The sequence below is a fragment of the Rhipicephalus sanguineus genome, chromosome 2 (genome assembly GCF_013339695.2).
Source record: "Rhipicephalus sanguineus isolate Rsan-2018 chromosome 2, BIME_Rsan_1.4, whole genome shotgun sequence".
NCBI lineage: Eukaryota > Metazoa > Arthropoda > Arachnida > Ixodida > Ixodidae > Rhipicephalus > Rhipicephalus sanguineus.
Genome location: NC_051177.1, coordinates 24,035,656 through 24,057,450, shown reverse-complemented (window position 1 = coordinate 24,057,450; position 21,795 = coordinate 24,035,656). Strand labels below are relative to the sequence as shown.

At 44.3% G+C, this 21,795-nt stretch overlaps 2 protein-coding genes across 2 annotated transcripts in view; both read left to right on the top strand.

The window, feature by feature from the left end:
- LOC119381092 (PHD finger protein 21A) overlaps window positions 1–7,816 on the top strand; it is a 43,458-nt gene extending 35,642 nt beyond the window's left edge. The window contains exon 12 of the mRNA XM_037649079.2: window positions 1,797–7,816. Coding sequence (XP_037505007.1) covers window positions 1,797–1,901 — 105 coding nt within the window. The 3' untranslated portion in view covers window positions 1,902–7,816. The remainder of the gene's footprint in view (window positions 1–1,796) is intronic.
- A 4,969-nt stretch (window positions 7,817–12,785) lies between these two features.
- Window positions 12,786–20,926, top strand: LOC119381091 (F-box only protein 47-like). The gene is made up of 4 exons (XM_037649078.2): window positions 12,786–13,092; window positions 18,710–18,853; window positions 20,487–20,563; window positions 20,717–20,926. The coding sequence occupies exons 1-4, from the start codon at window positions 12,786–12,788 to the stop codon at window positions 20,924–20,926; spliced, it is 738 nt and encodes a 245-aa protein (XP_037505006.2).
- Window positions 20,927–21,795: the final 869 nt, after the last annotated feature.

Sequence of the window (21,795 nt, the reverse complement as noted above, 5' to 3'; positions counted from 1 at the left end):
TGGATAATTTGAAGTGGCGGTCAGTACCAGCCCAGTTAATTCGAAAACTTTGGGTGCCATGTGCCCATTCCCTGATCCCGATTTAGCCTCAAATCCGCAGAAACGATGACCCTTAGGAGCCACAAGGCAATGCAGTGTAGTGATACTAATGAGTGACAAGTGAAGCATCCTAGCCTAGCTGCTGCCAGCGCAAGAAAAAATTAAACAAAAGGCGGTCTCGTGGTCAACTGAAATGTGCGCCTGCGGAAACGACGTGCTTCACTGCAACACAGTGGTGACACGCGGGCAACATGACGCATGCTTCTCTCAACGTCGGCGCATCATGATTTACCCATTCTTCCTGGGAAAATAGAGAAATTAATAAAGGGCGGTCTGACGGAATTCGCGATGTATGCGAACCTCTGAATGGTGGTTCTTCCGGCAATTTGCGTGCTTGCACTGCTGGCGGAGTAGTTGCCTGCAACGCCTACTTCGAAAACTGTTCGAAAATTCAATGACCATCTTTTCCACCCAGAACACGTTGCGAATTCCGTCACACTGGTCATTATTAAATTCTTTATTTTACCAGAAAGAATGGTCGAGTGGTCGCATCATGACGCGCTGACGCTGCGAGGAGCAGGTGACATGCTGCCCGCGTGTCACCACTGTGTTGCAGCGAAGCATGTCTTATATAAGTCTATTCGTTCATTTCGAATACTTCGAAATGTCCTAGAATTTAAATTCGTTTCGAAGCGAATTCGAATACTGTAATATTCGTTCGAATATTCGAAGTGCTCAAATATTCGCACAAGCCTACAGATATCGTTTTCATTTCCTTTCTTTGCACAAGTCCAAAAAAAGGGGGGGAAGAAAAATGCTTTGTGGAAATACTAGGTCAGGGAAGGACCTGTATCCAAGAATCTCCAAGTGTATCATTGTGTTGGAGGGTAACGGTGAACTGGTTCGAGATTTTGTCGACACGCCGCTTGGCTAGAGGGGAACTAGGCCTTAACAGCTTCGCTGTGAAAAGTTCGCAGCATCTCTAGTTATCTCGGACTCCTGGGCGTATCCAACACGTGACGGTGCCGCTGCCTCGTGAGAGCAGCAGTAACTAGGCATGCAAGTCGTTGGAAGCTATGTTTGTAGATTGCAACCTTGTGACATGCGGGCTCAAAATAAACATGATTTCTATTCCAGTTTTGTACATTGTTGTAAATTCGCCAAAATTGTTCTGTTTGCCTACAAAGTCACCCCTCCTTATCTTGATTTGCCATCCGGCCCCCGCCGTATCGGCTTCAGTGCGCAACTTGGCCCTCCACCTCAAAAGGTTGCCAACCGCTGTCCTAAAGGCATTCAAATATTTGTCTTCAACCTAGTAATAACACACAAAAATGTGTAATGCCGTCATCCAAATAGGGCACTACTTTGTGCTATGTTCTCATTTTGGTGTTCTTTTCCTTGCTTTTGAGAGGTAATATACAGAGTAGATAGGAATTTAAAGGTTGTTTCAATAATGATATCTCAGGAACTCGAGCCTGTGCCTTCTATGTGTGGAAGAGTTTATGTTACAGATGCATACATGCAAGTCATAAGTAATGATGTAAGACAATATATGTGGTTTGTTTTGGTGTTCTGACTTGTGTAAAATATATTAAGAGGGTATGTCATGTGCGTGACTTTTACGTACCAAAGTGTTATCAGCACAGATTTAGTTACTGACTGCAGTCTTGAAATATTCGACAGAAAGGGCAAACAGGCTAATATTTTTTTTGCTCTGAAATAACAACCATTCATAGCTTTTTGTTGTTTCACTGCAGAACCAGCAGAAACGGCGCCTGGAGCTGCAGCTTGCCCTGCAGAATGTTCAGAACTCGTTGGAAAAGTTTGAGCGTGTTGTGAAACTCTTCAAAGAGGCCTCTTGATGAGACTGGTGGTAGAGAGAGCGCGTGAGTGCTGCTGCATCCCTGTGAAGTTTTCTCCCACATTTGGTGCGATTTGGAAGAAGTAGCCTCCTCTTGGAAGTCCTGCCCACATTGCTGTACCAGCCTATAAGCCGACCCACTCAGGACCGCCTCCTGCGCCACCCATTGAGTCTACACTACAGGTGCCGCATGCCATTGTGCGCGGGGAGACGTAGCCCTTGGCGCTTGGGGTTGTGGATGTTTCGGCATTGAGTGAAAGGAGGCAACACTGTACACTACAATTTTGGACACTGCAGTGTTTGTGCGTGCGTGCGTGTGTGTGTGATTGAGTGAGTGATAGAGGGAAGGAACGATGTGAATACCACGGATGGTGATGTGTTCATGCATACTCCGTGCTTTGGCTCCAATTGTGCGAGAAGAACTGCCAACGTTCTAGTCATGTGTGCCGGGCACCGTTGTCGGCTGCGGCTTTCTGAATATTGCCATTCCACGGAGGTATCAAGCAGCATCTGCCCAGCTTTTTAAATGTGCTTTGGAGTGTACAAGAACGGTCCGGTTAATATAGTGATGTTTGGTTTCTGCATGCATGCTTTTATTTATTTATTTTTTTCCTTTCTATTCTTTTTCTGACTTTTTTGCCTTAAATGTAGAGAGATCTTTCAGTAAGATGGTGCGTATGCATCTGGGTGAGAAGTTGTTTTCTCACACAAAATTAGGCAAAACTTTGTCTTTGCTGGTCCCTCGCTGTTTATCTTTCTTCCAGCTTACCGTAACATTGGCAGAAATTAAAATAAAATTTGTAGACAGTGTTTAGAACCTAAACTGCAATATATAACAAAATAATAAATCAGATTCCTATAAGGGGTCTTGTTTTGTTCTTTGTTTTTGTTTTTCCTTTTTTTGTCCATGTGAAATGTATCATTATTATGCTTTGCTTGCAATGTTTTTATTGTGCAGTTTACAGAGCTAAATGTTTCATCAAATGAAGTTACAGGAGAGATAATATAAAGGCATGCATCTATGGGCCATGCCAAAGCTTATTTATGTGTTGAAAGTTTCTGGAATGGAGTGATAACAGCTGCTTGTTAGACCTTATGGCACCTGATAATCCCAGAACTGTTTTTAATGCGTGCCTGATGGGCTGTTGGCACTGTATAGGTGCAGACTTAACACGTGCCCTCGCATTTTCCTCCTACTTTGCAAAGTGTTGAGATTTAGAATGTGCCGTCACTGCTACTTGCCAAGGCATGTTTCACAATGTACAACAGCGGGACTTTGATATGTGCATATCTTGCCATCTCCCATCTTTGTGAAGTTGCAAATGCTCAAGCCTAGAGAAGGAGGCGGGGGTGCAATCATCATTGACAGTAATCGTCATGTGTCTGTGACACGTTAACAGGGGTTGGCCACATGATAATTTGGCAGTTAATGAGTGACACATTTTTATGTTTTGCTGTGATGTGCTCTGTTAAAGCATTTGATTGTCTACTGTCTTGGAGCATTATGAACTGTCTACCTGTCTGTATTGATAAACAGTGAGTGTACAAGGAAAGGCTTGACGTCAGGGTCTCATTTTTGTTCTGATGAGTGCAAGCATTGTCTATACGTTGCTGGTTGTTGAGGCTGGACTTGTCTGCATACTGTTTATCAATTCAAGTATTCAACTTCCATAAACTCCTTTGTGCAATCTGTGTTCAATCACAGAAATCTTAATAGCAGACAGTAGTGCGAGATATGGCATAATAAACAATGTGCCATCAGTCAGGGTATTACCATTGACACTGCAACCCCCACCCCCTTTTTTAAAAATTATGTCTGGTTTAAGATTCTTTTATTGTGCGTTACTGCTTGTAATTCTTTTGTAGAAAAAAATAAGTACTCACTGAGATTGATCTGAAGGCCAACATTGCTTGCCAGGTGGACTACTGTGTGCCAAATAAGGTTTGCATTTGACATGTGCGACTGCTTGATGCCTGCAACTTCTGACACAGAAAAAAATGTGCGTTTGGACTTCTGTATGACCCTGCTGTGCTGTACAGAGTACTGCTATGTTGCAACACCTAGTATTTTTATGGTTTCATTTCACAAGTTTATATAAACACAAGATTGCTGGTAGGACCAAGAGGCAATGTTCACTGAACCTGTGTTTCATATCAGCAGCTAGTCATTGCCTAACAACTCTGCCCAGTGCTTTATCAGATATGTAACTAGCCAATGGTAGCATGTTTTTGTATGCAGCAACCTCTTGGGAAGAATTTGAGAAACCTTGGTCACAGTTCTGAAATGAATGGCTACTGTTCAACTCAGCTTGTTATGCATCATTGGTGAGACTCATTCTCTTTGCACAATACTTTAGAGAGCTTTTCCAGCCCACCACACTAGCAACACAGCACTGACTTAGTTTACTCAAAACTGCTGCATGGAGAAGTACCAGAAATGCATCTGTCTAAGCCACAGATTTGTGAAATGTTTTGCTCAGTAAACCGAATGCTTTCTTTGCCAAAATGGTATGCTGATGCCAGTACCATGAGTTTAGGGTTCAGTATTGGGCAGCTTATTCAGTAACTGATGTAGTATGATGTTAGCACACAAACGAGACAGGTTATTGATAATTGTCAGACTACAGGGTGCTGTTGAGTTGTATTGACTGAATGATGAGTAGGCTTTCAAGATTTGAGTGAATGGGAGCGAGGGATTATGCTTGCCATTTCTTGAATTGTGAGGAATGTGCTGGAGTTGCCATGCTTGCCACAACTTGTAAGCCAATTCTGAGTTTATCGCATTGCTTATTAAAAGTAGAAAGATAACCTCTTCTTTCAAGTCTAAGCAACAACTCCATTTTCAGCATTAAGGTGTTTAAAAAAAATTGTGCAAGAATGTTTTGCTGAAATATAGGCCATTGCCATTTGAGAAGAAGTCATGGTAAAGTCTTCTAAGAAATGCAGCACTGCACTTGAGCTCGACAGGATAAAATGAATGTCCAAATGGTTCTCTTTAGTGACCGTGGAAGATGGTTAATCAGGTGATTAACCTGCGGTCAACACAACTTTCTAGTGTTTGTTTCTGAAGTATTTTCAGTAAGGCAATTCTCGCTCAAATATAATATGACTGTGAACCTAAGCACCTTCCCTTGCTTTTGTTGTCATGGATGCTAAACAGAAAAAAAAAGTGTAGTTCCAAAAAAGAAATATCACAACTGTTTTATGCCTGGTGTCATGTTTTGTTGATCACTTTTATTAATGTTCCATTAGCTGGACAACAAATAGATGCTGAAGAGGCGAGTTGGTTTCCAATGAAGGAAGTGAAGTTGTGATCAGAGAGACTAAAAACTAAGATGAACTTATGCATCTTACAGGGGACCTGCAACATCTTTTATCAGAATGTGCCTGCTAATGCAGTGTACTTCTTTGCGAGCATGTCCTAAATAAGTTCTTAAATATACTTTGTGTTTTCAACGTCACTGGCTTTCAAATGATGCCAACCCTCATAATCACAAGCTTTGCTCACTTTTCAGTTGTGTGAAGTTATGCTTTTACATAATGAAAATGCATGTTCGGTCCATCACAATGGGAAGCTCTTCTACTCACATAATCCTGAGGTTGTTTGAGGTGTCACTACATTCTTCTGTCTGATACTTTAGGTCATAGTATAGGCACAGTAGTGGTATTGCCATCCACCACCAGGTAGTGCTGTTGCCCTATCATTAATGAGAATTCGGTTACTCTCAGGATGCACTGCTTGACTATGACTTCGAAAAACACCCAGGCACTGGCCATTGTGTACATATGTGTATGGAATATATACAAAAAGTCTGTGGGACTAGGGAGGCCGAAGGAATCCTAGCTGTATGTTGAATTAAACAAAAGTTTTGTAGATTTAATGGTGGATGCAGATTTCCATGTTCTTGTTGGTTAGCAACTAAGCTGGTGTTTTATGCTCAAAAGGTGTTGCAGGAACCCATTGGTCAACTCGGAGCCAGATTTTCTGCTCATGTGTTCCACTGGTCATTTTGAATCTTCTCTTTCCTCGGCAGATTGCAACATTGGCTGCAGTTTTTAGGCAAAGTTTCATCCGGGTCCTACACTCATGCAAAACAGGGAATGCTGCATAGGCTACAGAAGTTCCTCTGCCAGACAATAGTGCATGAAATATGAAAGGTGTGGATGGTACAGCTACATGTGATAATATATCTCATTCTCTTGCACTGCAAAATAGGTTGTAATTACTGTTTGGGAGGTGCAGCATATTCACCATCAAGTGAATCGGGCAATATTTAAATGTTGGTCTGTAAGAAATATCGCAAATTGAAAAACTATGCACTTGCAGAATCTGTTTAAGGAGACTTCATAACAGCTGTACCATTGTAGCTTCTCCAACATTGCGTGCCAAGTACCAAATAGAATATGGACTGCTGGCCGCCAGTGACAAGTTCTGCTGTGACACAGCACTGAGAATTTTTGTTTTTATGGTGGACTTGGATTTATAAAATCTTTGCACTTGCTCGACTGCTTGGGTGCCTTCACGAAGCTGTTCTTTGTATTTTGTTACTTTTATGCTTTGTTTGGAATATACAACACAGCTTCCTCTTTAAATTTGTGTCAGGTGCCTGAATTGACGGAAGTTATTGTGATCAAAAACACTTGTGCCTGTGAGCACATTTCATCATCAATGTTATCTTTGAGTGCACAGGCAGGCAGAAACGTTGAAAGATCACCGAGTGCTTGTCACTGTTATGGGCATTGTGTTGAATGCGAGGCTGTACAAAAATGAAGTTGATGCAAAAAGTAGTCGAAGAGCATAACTCCTCACATTTATGTGCCGACATGTGCATGTTTAAATTGATGTTTAGATTGTCTTTGACAGAGTGAACGGAAAAGGGCCATGCATTGTGGTTTCGGTGCAGACGCGTACTACGAACTGTCTTCAATGCTGCTTTTGTGCACATTGGGCTAAGCTCTCTCGCAGTTTAGTTCCAGTTTTTCTGAGAATGCACACGCACTTTGTTATGTCAAAAGTAGTCAGTCATTTCACCATGTAAACATATAGGAAGTGCAGATGCATTTTTAGCGTTCCAAAGGGCATTTTTTCTTTACTTTCACTGAGCTCCCATGTTTAGCAGATGTGGTACGGGTGCAGGCAGAAGTCATATTTTAAATGTTAAACATTGATTTTTGATGAGCCTTTGTTAGTGGTAGCGAAATCCTTTTGAGGAACTTCATCTTGTAGGCTTCATTTTTTAAGATAGGAATGCGCATTGCACTTGGTGCAAGTTGTTTATCGGAAGAGCCTGCCCACCTTGAGAACATATCATATGTTGCCAGAGTTCTCATCATTATCATGCCATTTCCTTGCCGTAGGTTTTTATCTTGTGTGGTATGCTCTAGTGAATGGGTGTTCCTAGTATGCATGCAGAGTGACTATTTTTTGCTACGAGGTGCGACTGCTTGATGATACATGGGCATTGTATATAATGACAGATGTGAGTTCACTAGTCGCACAGATTATTCATTTGTTTCCAGAGTGTACAAAACTTATATACAAGTTTCAATGATGTATGAGTGCGGACTAACCGAGACACAATTTTGGTGGTGCCCTTGTTTGCGAAATAATTCTTTTTTGTTGTCCATAAAAAAAAGGGGGGGGGGCACACATTGTTATCATACCTTTTTTTGGCTTGTTTTATCATACCAATTCATTATAGCAGATTTCTTGCCTTATTGTCATACTTAGCCTACGAGGAATGCTCATTTGTGAAATTTATGCTATAGATATCGAGGAAGTGTGTGTGAGTTTGCACCCTCCTTCCCTGTTAAAAATGTACAGAAACTGTATATCAACACTCATTCATGGTAGGATACCTTTTTTTTTATCTTTTAGAAAACTGACTGAATTAAATATACATATTCAAAGCCTGATGCTGTGCTCTGTTTGACTTTCTGTTCTCATACATTTTGCACATTCAGAAGAGAACGTTTCTAGCAGTGAAGTTGATGCTTATTCATAAAGGTATACTTTTGCCCAAATGAACAAACTGTCGCGGGAGGTTGTGGCGTTTTTTAGGGAAGCAAGCAAAATGTGGTAAAAACTCTTTAGAAAAAAACAAAGTTTTTCGGGAAAACTAATGTAATAGAGGCAAGTGTTACATTCGACAATCGGGACCCAAAGATGTGATGTTATTTCGAAATTTGAGCGCCAACAGAGCGTCAGTAAGCGTAAAACTTTTTTTTTTCTATTATAAGCGAAATATGCGTGTCCCTGTACATAGCTTTACCGACCCCGCATCGTTATGAACATCAGTCACAGGACGAGCGGAGACTCGAAACCAACCAGACGGTTTTGTCGGCTAATAAATATCCAGGCTACGCTACGTCCCAAACAATTTATTATACGTTTACAATATTTTTTCGCATAAAATGTCTCGCTGTCGCTGTGCAAGCAGTTTTCACAACGCGCTGTCGTCTGCATCGCGCACGTAGAACGACGCACTGCAGACGATTTCGCTCAAACGCTTTTGACATTCTACTCAGCTTCAGTCTAAGTTTGCGCCGACAGTACGCGTATAAGATAGCCACCAAAGGCTTTAATGGACTACGGTAAGTCGCTGCACGTTTATTCAACTCGCTATGAATAAACCGATCAAGACGTTTGATCCTATGTAACTGCATGCACAATATACTGGAGCTCGCAGTAAGGTTAGGATTACACGACGATTTAGAGCATTTGAAGTCTTTCGAAACAGTTATATATGAATTCTTATTTAACTCGCATTTATCGTATTTCAAAAGCTGCGAGAGCTGGTGTCGAACGACGAACGTTTATTACGTGCAACAAGTGGGTTCCGGATAGGCGACGAGCGCGCATGGCTGTTGGTATGGCGAATACCCTGCTTTCATGCTTTGTCTTCGTTTGTTATTACTACGGTAATCCATCCATAAACGCACGTTGTTTAATGAAGAAGCACCGTGCGATGTTCAATGTAACGAGCTAACTTGTGAAGCGCGTAGCTTAATTTCTGGAATACTCGTATATGCAGAACTGCAGCACGTTGCTTAACCTTTAGAATTATTAGCTCAATGTATTTGCAGCGTTCTCAATATTTTAGTGGTCTATTTATCGTGAAGCGAGAGCTGATTTCAGAATTGTACCATTTTGTGCTGCGCGCCGTCTGCAATACTCCTCCATGCACAGTGTTGACTGAACACGCCAAAAAATGTTGCAGTTCAAATCGAAATCAAAGATTTAAAATAAATTTGAACAACACATAAAATATGCTTTCAAAATAAGTGATAATGCGATAAAAAAAGTTGCAGTTTTACTTTAGTTATCTAACAAAAAGGCATAACAAAGCATAGTGTTCGTTTATGCGTAGCCTCCGAGAGTTTTGCGGCGCACAGCCTCGGAGGCCATAAACAAAGTTCATTGTTGCTTTTTTGTGACACAAAGACATAGCGGCGCTGCGGTAGCTGCAAGTAGCGGCGCCATTTTGGCATATAGTTAGTACTCGGTGCGTGATTAGGATAGGAATACAACAACAACTTTATTCATAAGGGTTTGGGATAAGGGGTCATGAGCTCGACCGGTGGGGCCCCAAGTCCAGGGCTCCACTGGCTACTGCCGACAGCCTGACGGGACCCAGGAGCGCAAGCTGTACCTCCGGGTCAGAGCTGGCGAGCTGCGCCTCCCATTCCTCGAAAGTATTAGAGATTGTACTGACCTAAAAAGGTATCTAAATTTGGTATGTTCTCTGTGCGTCGCAGTGCTGCTGATTTTGTTGGTATTTGTTGAGACCATCAATATTGATTCGTTGTAACACGATCAGTCGTAGATTTCAGATGCATCAAGGAATTCAGTACCAAATCAGTCGTAGTTGTTATGACACTTCCAGACAGTAGCGTAGCGTAGCCAGCAATTTTTTTCGGGGGAGGGGGAGTGTTAACCATACGTTATGTATGCTTGTGCAATGCGTTTGTATATGTGCGCGTATATATACACATGCGAAATTGAAAAAAATTTGGAGGCTTTGAACCCCCTACCTCCTGGCTCTACTCCCCCTGGCTCTACTTCTGATCTACTTCTGCAAGAAGTAGATCTTTGGTGATGTAAGTGCGTCAGTGGAATTGCAAATTCGACGAACCATTTTGGCCTAATAATAATAGGCAACAATTTCTGGTGTTTTACGTGCCAAAGCCACGGTATGATTATGAGGCACCTGCAGTGTAGCACACCGCGGTTATCTGGGGTTCAACATAAGTACATGGGTGTTCTCGCATTTCGTGGCCGGGAATAGAAGCCGCACACTCGAGCTTAGCCATTTTCGACTCATCATTTCTTCGTTAAGTGAAGGTTATCGACATGGGAGCTCCAGACAGAAATTATTTGTAAGCATCCCCTCCCGCCCCTTATTAGAGCATCCTACGATATTACTTACTACAAGCATAGAATTCCACGAACCACTTTCGCTTTCGTTTTACGGCAGAGGTGTATATGCCGTGGTTATAGTACAGTGTATACTAGAATATACTGCAGTTACAGCGCACAAGGGGGGTCGGTCACGTGGGAGCGGAATAAGCCCGTTCTGGAACTTCCTCCGGCTTGCTCGGTGTTGAGACCCAGGCCCTTCTTCACCTGAAAACAAAACAAAACAAATAAATATTGACATCATAATGCCAATGTACGCGCACCGATTTAATGACAGCAGGTTCTGACAATCGGACTTCGCCACACGTGAGAATCGTTTTAAACATCACTCGTACTTCCTTTTGTAAAATGCGACCACGTGTTGTGATACATAAGCATGGCGCAGCCATAATTTTTTTTCAGCGGGAGGGGGGTTCAACCTCCCTTTATGTATGTTCGTTTTTATCTTTGCGTGCGTGTGTACACTGTGTTTTTATATGTGCGTGTCCCGGCTACGCCAATGAAGCATACCTATACGCACAGACTTGGCCGCTAGTCTTAGTGAGGGGCTTTTGCGTTATGAAATGGGAGCTATGTTATTAATATTTATCCCTGTCACCGCGGAGGAAGAAGGAGAACCTTCCATATCTGCCGGTCCCATCACACTATATATATATATCCTCCCTCGGGATGTTCCACTGAAGAGCAGCGTCCTGTGTGCGAGGATGGATCTTCATATATACCACGAATATATAATAAACGAAGCCAACCATGTGACCCGTCAGGAAATTTTCCGCCCTCCTTTATAGTTATAGTGTTTAAATATTAAAGTAGGGCGCAAACTTATTGCACCATCGATCAATCTTAAGAATGGCGGTTTAGAACTCAGCCACGGCAAATGTGATTTGAGGAGTTCTTGAGAATGGTGGATTTTTCTTTCTTTCTTTCTTTCTTTCTTCTTTCTTTCTTTCTTTCTTTCTTTCTTTCTTTCTTTCTTGCTCTTTCTTTCTTCTTTCTTCTTTCTTCTTTCTTCTTTCTTCTTTCTTTCTTTCTTTCTTTCTTTCTTTCTTTTAAAGGCTGCATCGGGCTTACCGCCATAAAATTCCTTTAACGTATAAGCCGGTAAGAATGTCGCTACGTGCTATGTAGCGCGTTTGAATAAATAAAGGTGACAGTTGGGCTTTGTAGAATGCATTAGAGATAGCGTAGTCGCGAGTCACGGATGCTTTCTTCGTCAGCTCGGTATCTATCTATCTATCTATCTATCTATCTATCTATCTATCTATCTATCTATCTATCTATCTATCTATCTATCTATCTATCTATCTATCTATCTATCTATCTATCTATCTATCTATCTATCTATCTATCTATCTATCTATCTATCTATCTATCTATCTATCTATCTATCTGTCTGTCTGTCTGTCTGTCTGTCTGTCTACGACTCTGTGCTCTTGTGGCTCCTTGGCGTTGCAAATACCAAAATTATCATGGGAGGACATTAGGATATCACGAACACGATTAACTGGTGATCACATGAATAACATGACATGCTTGTCATGTACGTCATGAATCCCTTTCCCTCGGTGCCGTGTGGCACATACTCGCATACCAAGGCCCATAGAATGCGGATATGCGCCACAGGTGATACCAAGGTACGGCGAGAACAGCCTTACGGAATGGTAATATGATAGCGTTCAGGCACCCGTGTCGCAGAAAATCCGGTCGCGGTGTCGGCGGCGTTGTCGGTGAGCGAAAAATCCCAATGGACGCTAATGATAAAAATCACGGTTCGAGCTGGAATCGAACCCAAACGTTCTTCTTGGCGGTTAAGTATTCTACCACTTAACCACGACAATGCTTGAAACTGCTTGCAAAAAACACATGATGGGTCAGCGCCAGTTGTGGTTCCAGTGTTGGATATCCGATTTTATAGCAATGGAATAAACATTACCTATATACTTCTATGATTCAGCAAGCTATAGTCAAGTGTTGCTCGACCCGGTAGGAACACGCCAACGAACGTTACTTTTGATATGCAGATCATCGCACCGCAACGTGCCGTTCGTATCGATAGCATCGTTCGCAAAACTGACGCCTGTGCTGTAAGTGCCAACGTCACATAGGACTATCAGCTCCAGAAATTAAAAAAAAAAAAAAGATGCGTAGGCAGCTAGTCGGTGACTGCTTCGCATGACATTGACTCCCACAATGCGTGGTATCTGCCGCAATTTTTATTACTTTTAAAGCAGAGCGCATGACGAAGAGAACCGCTGTTTATGCGCAGTTTACAGCTCCAATTTCTGTGTGAAATATGGGTGACAGCGGCTAGCCAGAAATCTTTTTCGGGGGTGAGGGCTCGAACCCCCTTTATGAGTGTTCGTGCGTGTGTTTGTATGTGTGCGCATATAGTATATACACATACAAAATCTAAAAATCTGGGGGGGGGGGATGTCTGAACTCACCAACTTCCTTCCTCGGGGAAATATGGGTGACATTCCTTCCTTCCCCGAATGTCATCCAGGTCGGACTCGGCGTGTCCCGTCAGCGCCGAGGCACGCGTCGTCCAGCGGCGGCGGGTGTCCTCCGCCGTGCAGGCTTCGCCGCAGCCTGCGACTCAGCGGCCAGAGGCTCGGTGCTGGTTCGGACTGGACACCGGGCACCACGGACAGCCTCACCGCTTCGTCGAACACCAAAAGGGTTCGAGGTTCGATTGCCGCCGTGCCCAAGCCGACAGTCACGCTGACACAGCTGCCGCTGGAAGTGCTCTTCCACGTTTTTCTGCAGTGCGATGGTGAGGGCAGCCGGCACGTCGCCGTCAGTCACGAAGCGCCGCAACCTCGACAGAGAACGAGAGGGAGTCGAGGTCACGGTTTCAAACTTTCAGATGGAAAAAATTAGGGTTTCTAAGATGCATTCAAAAGGACAGGGGAGTGTATGGTTATGATTACCTCAGCATGGTGGTGTTGGGTGGGGGGGGGTTATAATGCAGGCTACTCTACCAGTCAAAGGTATAGTAGCCTCCTCCGAACATCATACATCCTTCTCCCCCCGCCAACTCTTCTCTAATACAAAAGAAAATCTGGTAATGTCATTTAAAGAGAGAGATTATTGTCGAGCGGTCTCTCAGGAAAATGCAAAATTCGTTATTTTTGTTATGTTAGTCTTGTTATTTTGTGAACTGAAACCGGCACATATGGCGGCATCTCCATCTGTTTGAGCAATGTTGGTGCCAATCTCTTAAGTTTGTTCGTGTAAAAAAAAAAAGCAATCAATGTAGTTCGTTTAAGCACATAGATAAGGGTAACTACATCGCACCTCATTGCGTTGATTCCTCACAATCCTAAGCAGAAGCGTAACCACGTGGCATGAGGACTCGGGATTGCGATATACTGTACGCGCAACGCAGAACAAAGGTCAGTTCTGATGCTGCATGCACATTATGATGACGATGATTTGGTGTCTCTTGGACTTAAAGCTAGGTATACCTAAAGAGCACGAAGGCAGCGATTGTTGGTTTTCAATGTAGTTATGACGTGCACATGTCACGTGGATGTAAAATGGTCCAAAAAGAGTTGCATTAATGTGAATAAAATATGCATAATTACGGCGATGACTATATGTAGTGAAGAGAGCCACCAAAACAAAAAAAGAATTGTCATGAAAGAGTGAGGTAGACACCATAAATATTGCCTTAATTTCTGTGTAGAGCTAATCGTAAATTCATGCTTCATGACGAGCATAGGCGTGCGCAGGGTTCCCCTTCAGGGGGACGAAGGTTCATCGCGGCGCCCCCCCCCCCTATTAAGTCAATGTATGGGGCAGACTATGCGCCCCCCTATTCTTAGGTGACGACGACGACGGGGGGGAGGGGGGGATGCCCCCCACCCCCCACCCCCTGCGCACGCTTATGATGACGAGGACGATGTAGACAGACGCATAACCGACGCATGGAGGTGACCACTAGGTCAGTGTATAAGGGCAGATGAGGGAGGGTCTGAGCTGGTTGCCAGTGATGCGTTGAGCGTGCTCGCTTGCGGTGTATACGCACGTGGAGTTATTCGTTTAGAGTCCACGTCAGTACGTACGGCGTAAAAGTGAGCACCGCTAGGAATCACCGCGGCGCACGCTAACAGCCTGGCCGTAAAGAGGAAGTTAGAAGTATACGCACCCACGCGTCCGTTAGAACAAAGGACGGAGGCTATACAAACTAGCTTCGGACGGTTCATTCCTCGTAAACGCGGATGCAATCACTTGTACGAGCGGCCTCAGCCGACCGCTGATTAGCCCTGCGTCCATTGTGAAGTCTGAATTGAACTATGCAGCACACAGCACGGTATAGCTTAATGCTTGGGTGGAGGTAGCGGATACGATACAGGCTGCAGTCAGACTGCCCCTGGTAGCCTTATTAACTAATCATTCGAAAAAAACAACAACAGAAAAACAAACAAGAGTAACCTGCAGCGTAAAGCAGCCGTACCAGAAACGCAGACGCATATGCGGTCTTTCGTAGCAAACGTAATAAAGGAACAAGGAAAAGTTTAAGCAATACATAAACGGACTAAATGTCTATATTCTCACTTCGTCTAAAAATTCCTGCGCTTCTTTTATTTCTCTGGCGAGTTTATTTTTATTCACTTCACACACGCTCAAGCTAATTATTTTTAGCTGCTACCAGAAAAAAAAAAGAAAAAAAAAGGTACTTGTTAGTTGTGTGCTGTGAGCTGGATCCATTCTCTTCCGCATCTGATGCACTGGACAGCTTTCGTTCTGAAGTTTGTTCATCGTTCGACCGACGGCGATTAAGGAAGGATGTCTTAGGAAGGCACAGGCCAACGCCAGATGCAGTCGCATGAACACACGAACAAGAACCGGCTTTTTTGTGTGGATCCCGCGCTAGATTATCTGACGTTAACTGTGGCTTTTGCAACACCACATTATCTTAGGGAGGCACAGTGTATGCGGTCTCGCTATACCGTTATCTTTGCTTCGCTGCTTCATTTTCTGCAATCTCAACAAAGCTGAACGCTTTATCTCCTTCAGCGTGGGACGCGATCGTGAAAGCCTCGCGCGGGAGTCCCAGTATAGGAAATTGCACCGACCATTGGAAGTGTGGGCCTTGGGGGCTCTCTGTTTACCGAGTGCCCCTGTTTACTGTCAGCGGCAGATTGTGCTCGGGCGCTTCTTCTCGGCCGTTTCGCGAATGCGTCCTTCACGAGGAGACAAGGCAGGCAGCGGTGACCTTGATTTGCGCGTCGCACGCCTCTTCGGAGCTGTTGTGTTTTGGTCGGGCCTCCCTCGATATTAAAGTTCCTAGGCAGCTGTTTCGACGTCGACGGGGTGTTGTATTAGGTTGTGTCGAAAGTACTTGGCGGGCCAAAATTAACCGTCGGGGTGTGCGAGCGCACATTTAGGAAGCATGCTCTGTAACCTTGGGTGTAGCATTGTAAAAAAAAAGGCAGCTTTTCATTCGTTTGCTGTTCTTTCGTTTCTTCCTTATTTCACCTGTGCCGGCCGCTGAGCACGCCGAACATAACGACAAGCTGTTGAACAGCTGTGTTACGTAGTGCACGTGGCGATGAGCCGTCCAATTCATTTTATTACTCTTGCAAAGTTGTAGTCGCCCATGTACCTCACTTTCTGTAACGAACCTTCCCGAGACGACGTTTTCTCTGTCGCTTACCGGCAAGCTGTTTTCTTCGCAAGTAAGCGTGCATGCAGGCAAAGCAAACATTCATCTGCCTGAGCCAAGATGGGTTTTGACGCGAGAACAGGTAATAAATAAATAAATAAATAAATAAATAAATAAATAAATAAATAAATAAATAAATAAATAAATAAATAAATAAATAAATAAATAAATAAATAAATCGCCCTGCGTAATCGAATAAAAGAGGTCAACTATCCAATAAAAGAGTCAACTTGTTTACAGTCGATGCAGTTGACCTCTTTTATTTGATCCGGAAGAGCGAGTTGTAGCTACGGTTGCTTCATGCATTGAAAAGAACAGGACTGTCGCTTTCCAAAATGCAGCCGGTGTTTCGGCTGCTAACTTTATGACACTTTTAGAGTTTTACGTGTCTTCGACTATGGTCTCCTTTAAAGATCAGCTCTTCGTGCAACAAAAGGGAATTTGTATTGGCTCCTGCGTAGCGCCAGTTTTGTGCCACATCTTTCTTGCGGTCCTTGACAGAGCTTTGTTGGAAGTTTTAGATGAAGCGAAGGTGTTGAAATGTTTTAGCTTTGTTGACGATTTTTTTAATTATTTGAAAGAAACAGGATTCTTCCGCCTATCAACAAACTGTGCAGGACGTTTTATCCCTTTTTAAACAACAAAGCAACGGTTTAGATTTTACCGACGAACAGCACTTGACTACAGGTTGCAGTTTTTAGATATTGACGTAACTCTTAACGACGAAAGCGTTTGTTGGATGTATCGCCCACCTTATGAATCCGCTCACTCTGAAACAGTGAAACGCGCGAATGCGCTCATGTGCATACAAGCGTCATTAAATAAATGCTGCTGCCATAAAATGCAGGAAATCTTTGAAGGTCAAGTTCAGAAGCTGAAACAGGCTGGCTATCCGCCCATGCTCATTAGCTCAGTTGCAGAAACCTTGTTGAAAAAAGTTAAGACAGAAATGAATACTGAAAGCCCACAATGTGAACCTTCTAAACAAAAGATTAGGCCAGTTGTAATCCCTTACATGCGTAAGATAACCCATAACTTGAAACGTATGGCAGCGAAATACAGTGTTCCGGTGGGTGTTCTTTTTTCTTTTTTGGCCACCAAGAAACTATCTTCTTTGTGCTGCAAAACAGATCCAACCAAAGGAAAAAGAGAAGAATGTCTGAAAAAGCATGAAAACGGGCCCGTTTGTCGTTTGCGCGGTAGGTGTTGTTTATAGGATACCGCTGACATGTGGGAAGTCATACATCGGCCAAACCGGCCGATGCATAAATGATCGTCTTGCTGACCATAAACAGGCATTACAAAATGGCACGGGCACTCTCATACCACATAATTGCAAAGCCTGCCGGGCGAATCAAATGAAAAAAAAATGTGAAGCGAAACTGAAGGAAACAAATATCTTAAACAGGAGCATAGACAAGACAGCCCATGCGCTGATTGGGGCTTTTAATATTGATATAAGCGATAGTGCTTGTACAAGCACACCCTCGATTGGTATTTATAAAAGTGAACGTTCGTTTTTACATGCAATGTGCTGAAATATGGGTTTTAATCGCCTACCTCCTTTTTTCAGTTTGCTCTGCGCATTTGGGGTACCTCCTTTCTGGTTTTTGCCCTCTCTGTGTCCTATATATTCACTCGCCTGAGATATGAATAAAGCAGTTGCAAGTTTGCGCTGGTGTCGTCGTCTCTGTCCATGTGCTGTGTTTCTTGCGCAATTCTCCCTTACTGAAACTTAAACTACCTTTGTTTCGTTTTCGTTAAGTACCCCGCGTTTAACCTGCGAACTGTCTGCTGCCGTCATTTGGCGTAGGCAGCCACCTTGTCAAGCTACGCGCTGCAGTTGCCTTTCTTGACTGCTACTTTCTGTCACAGAAATATAGTAAAGTATTTAATTGAAATACTGAATCAACGCAGTTTTCCCCAGCGCCTCAGCTCTCGAAATCTGGGCGGAGTGGGCAGCGAACGACGCTCACCTAAAACTGTTCATTAGGGACTTTTAGCTGTGCTGGATCATCGTACGGTGGGTGCAGAAATACTATACCATTGTGGTCGGAACGTCGCAGTCTTAATCTGCAAGACCTGTATTAGGCACCATAATTGTCTCATGTTACGATATGTGCATGGAGCAACTCGCACGGCTGAAAAGTTTTCGGATCGTGGCACGTTCAAAGGGCCCGTAAACCACTCCGAGTTCAAAGACGAGAGAGTGGCTTCTTTGTCGCCTTTGCTACCCTTCCTACAAACGCCATCGCTCCACCTCGCCCCTTCTTTCTTCATAATACACGTGGACGATGTCAGCAATAAGCGTTGAGCCTATTAGGTTTTCGCGCTTTCAGGCTACACGCTGCCGCAGTCGAAAACACGCTAAACGAAGTGAAATCTGTTGATCTCGCACGATATTCATGCGAGACAAAGCAGAGCGGGCGTGCGACTGTGTGGCAAAGCAGTGTAGGAGACAATTCACGGCTGATATCCCTCGTGTATATGGGCCAATCGAGAGTTTCTTTCATCATGACGTCACGTGAACAGACTGCTGGCGTCCCGAATTGTGCCGGAAGGACGGGAAACGTCAGGGGATAATAATGCGCTTGTTCTTTGTATATTGAGAGGTTGTTTAGGGGCTCTTTAACAGAGAACAGTTATACGGTCACTGCTAAAACCTTCTATGGCGCGCGCTGAGTGAAGAACCCGCCGTTTGGCTCCGCTTTGTACGCAGTGGACTCGCTGGGTGTACTGAGCATATGCTCGACGTTTATGAGGGACCGAGTGGCCGGTTTCCTCGCCTGGGCACCCGCTGTCAAGGCGCTCAGCTTCAACAGAATGCAGCAAAAGGACGCTATCAAGCATTGCAAAAGCCTCGGTGAGTTCGCGTCATTCTTTCATTGGGTACGGGGGTAGATTTGTTGGAGTGGTAATATTTCACCGCAGCGTTTCATAACAGCCTTTGTGTCTCTTTGCATAGCGTTAATCTGGCTTACGCAGCGATTAACTCTCTGGCATGTTTAATCCCGCACTTTAAGTGAGGGAAGACGCTGACAAACTGGCGGCATGCCTCTGCAAAGCTCGATGTGCCAGTAGCTAGAAATGTCCTTTTTTTCTCCTTCAGCGGGACTAAAAGCTTTATGTAAAAATATATGCATATATACAGGGTCTGTCCTGAAAGTAATGTCAGTAAGGGCATTAAAAATCATTTATTGAATTTATCGTGACAAGTGTATAAAAATCTTCAAAATAGTCTCCTTTTCCATCGATACATCGGCTCCAGCGAGACTTCCAGCTCTCGAATGCGTTGCGGTAGTCCTCCTTCGGAATGGCCTTTAATGCTGCGGTGCAAGCTCCCATCCACTGTCCGCAAATTCTTGCCTTTCAGAGGTGTTTCGAGGCGTGGAAACAGAAAAACGTCTGAGGGAGCCAAGTCCGGGCTGTACGGGGGCTGGGGCATCGTTGGCGCCCCTGCTTTAACCAGGGAGTCGGTGACGATGAAGGCACTGTGGGCCGGCGCATTATCGTGGTGCAACTTCCAGTTGTCTGCGATGTCCGGTCGGATGCGTTGAACCCCGCGTTTCAGTCTTTTGAGGACTTCCACATAAAGCTTTCGGAATGTTTAACGTGACGGCCATTAAACAAACACTTAATCGTCGGTCTGAGCTCAACAGTCGCCTCACACGCGTCACATTGTCAGCCGTGGTGGCCGCGGATGGCCCACTGATGCGGTCCTCGTCATCGACCTCTTCCCGGCCTTCCAAAAGGCATTGTGCCACCGAAACGGTTGCCGATCTGACAGGGCATGTCCTTTGTAAACAGTCTTGATCACTGTAACAGTTTCCGCAGCGGTCTTGCCAAGTTTCACGCAAAACTTGCTCGAAAATCTTTGTTCTAAAGAGCGCTGCATTTTCACTTGCACAAGGATAAAAAACACCTCTCACGGACAGACCAGTCCTACACTTCCTGATGCTCGTAGCACACTGAGCGACGGAGTGCTGCTTAGCAGGGTTCCCCCACTACCGGTTTCAACCGGTTAGACCGCGCTCCGACGTATACAGTCACGTCCCAATTAATTCACCGACATTACTTTCAGGACAGACCCTGTATGTCCGCCGTGTGAGTGCCATTATCGGACGCTGCATTATAATGAAGGAAAACATACAGCTCCTTCTTGTCTTTAGTTTCGAAGATTTGTAGTAATTAGTTCAAGATTTCGAATTTCCGCAATCATTGAGAAATAAATGCACATGACATAAAATGCAAAAACATATTCTAGAATCCTACGCAAAGACCAGTCCTCCTGTAAAAAAAATACTGAAATAAGGTAGTACTAAGACAACTGCAGCTGCGTAGATGGGGTTGAGATAGTAAGCACTAACAGCCGAGTCATTATGCATGCTTTTATGACCTATGACGTAACGCGAAGAAGATCACAATACGTACATTTAGCGCCACAAATACGATTACAAAGTCACAAATAAATCGAGTCGAAACATCTATCACTCCAGGAGTACTGATGAAGAGGGTCACCTGTCTTTTCCCCACCAAGGATCGACTGAGGATTATGCTGCGGTTCATCGAAAGGGTGAGAAGCTTATGGTTGCGCCGTCGAATCAATCAATCAATCAATCAATCAATCAATCAATCAATCAATCAATCAATCAATCAATCAATCAATCAATCAATCAATCAATCAATCAATCAATCAATCAATGCGAGTGTCGTGTTTTCGACGCAGTTTGTGAGCCGGCCGGCGCTTGTCCGTAGCCGGCTGCCCCGCGACGTGGACGCCACGTGTCGGCAGTGGCACCAGTACGGCGCCTTCCTGATGGCCGCCGTGGTCGGCTGGGTGGACAGCGAGTGCCAGCTGGTGTACGAAGTGCTTGCGGGGCTCTCATCCGCGCACCGATTCACTGCCAGGGTGCTCGGGGCGAGGCCCGGTGAGTGATGCGTACTGTCGCAGGCATTCATTTCTCTGGCCTACGACCTTTACGACACGTGATTGCAGTGAATGACATACCTTCATGAATGACTGTATAGTACGTACCGACAAGTGTCATCTTGTGCGGTTAACCGCAGTGATTGTGTGCATCTGGTCTGTTACTATACACCGTTCATCATATTATCTTCTCGGTCCCTTCTGCGCTCCGTTGTGTAGAGTACACACAGGATATTTGTTCCGGTTAACCTCCCTACCACTATTTTTCATTCATCTCTCTCGCACAAACCGGAAGCTTTGACTAAGACTTAAAGGAACACTCAAATAAGCTAATGCCCACCCCCCTTAGTACTCCCTCCTGAGAGTCCCATCAAGGACTCCTTGTTTACGGAGGGATATTCAGTAAAATCCCCTGCATACGACACCGCTCTTGGTGCAACCACATGGCGCACTAAAAGCTGGTTTGTCAAGGTGCCAAACGCTTTTGGTAATTCCGTCGGAGTGCCTTGGTCATTGCCGTGTCACGAAGTGCGCTTGTGACAGTAGCGAGGGCATCCCACGCGCAAATAGCGGTGTCCGCTAATTGATCGCTTAGGGCTATTTCACTGATCCCGGCATGACTCGTGACCCCTGCTGTATTTAGCCTCGCATCGATTATTCGCAACTGCTTCGGCTGCTGTTGTGAACGCGAATCATTTAGTTGGCTAGGGTTGTTGGCATGTCGAATTACGGGGCTGTCAAGAGAGTGCAGCTCTGGACAACAACAACAACAACAACAACAACGAAACAGTTTCGTACGAAAGGCCATACGCAATACATTATACAATTATACCATGTAAGGTTCCTAGTTTTATCAGCCCAGTATACCGGAGTAAACA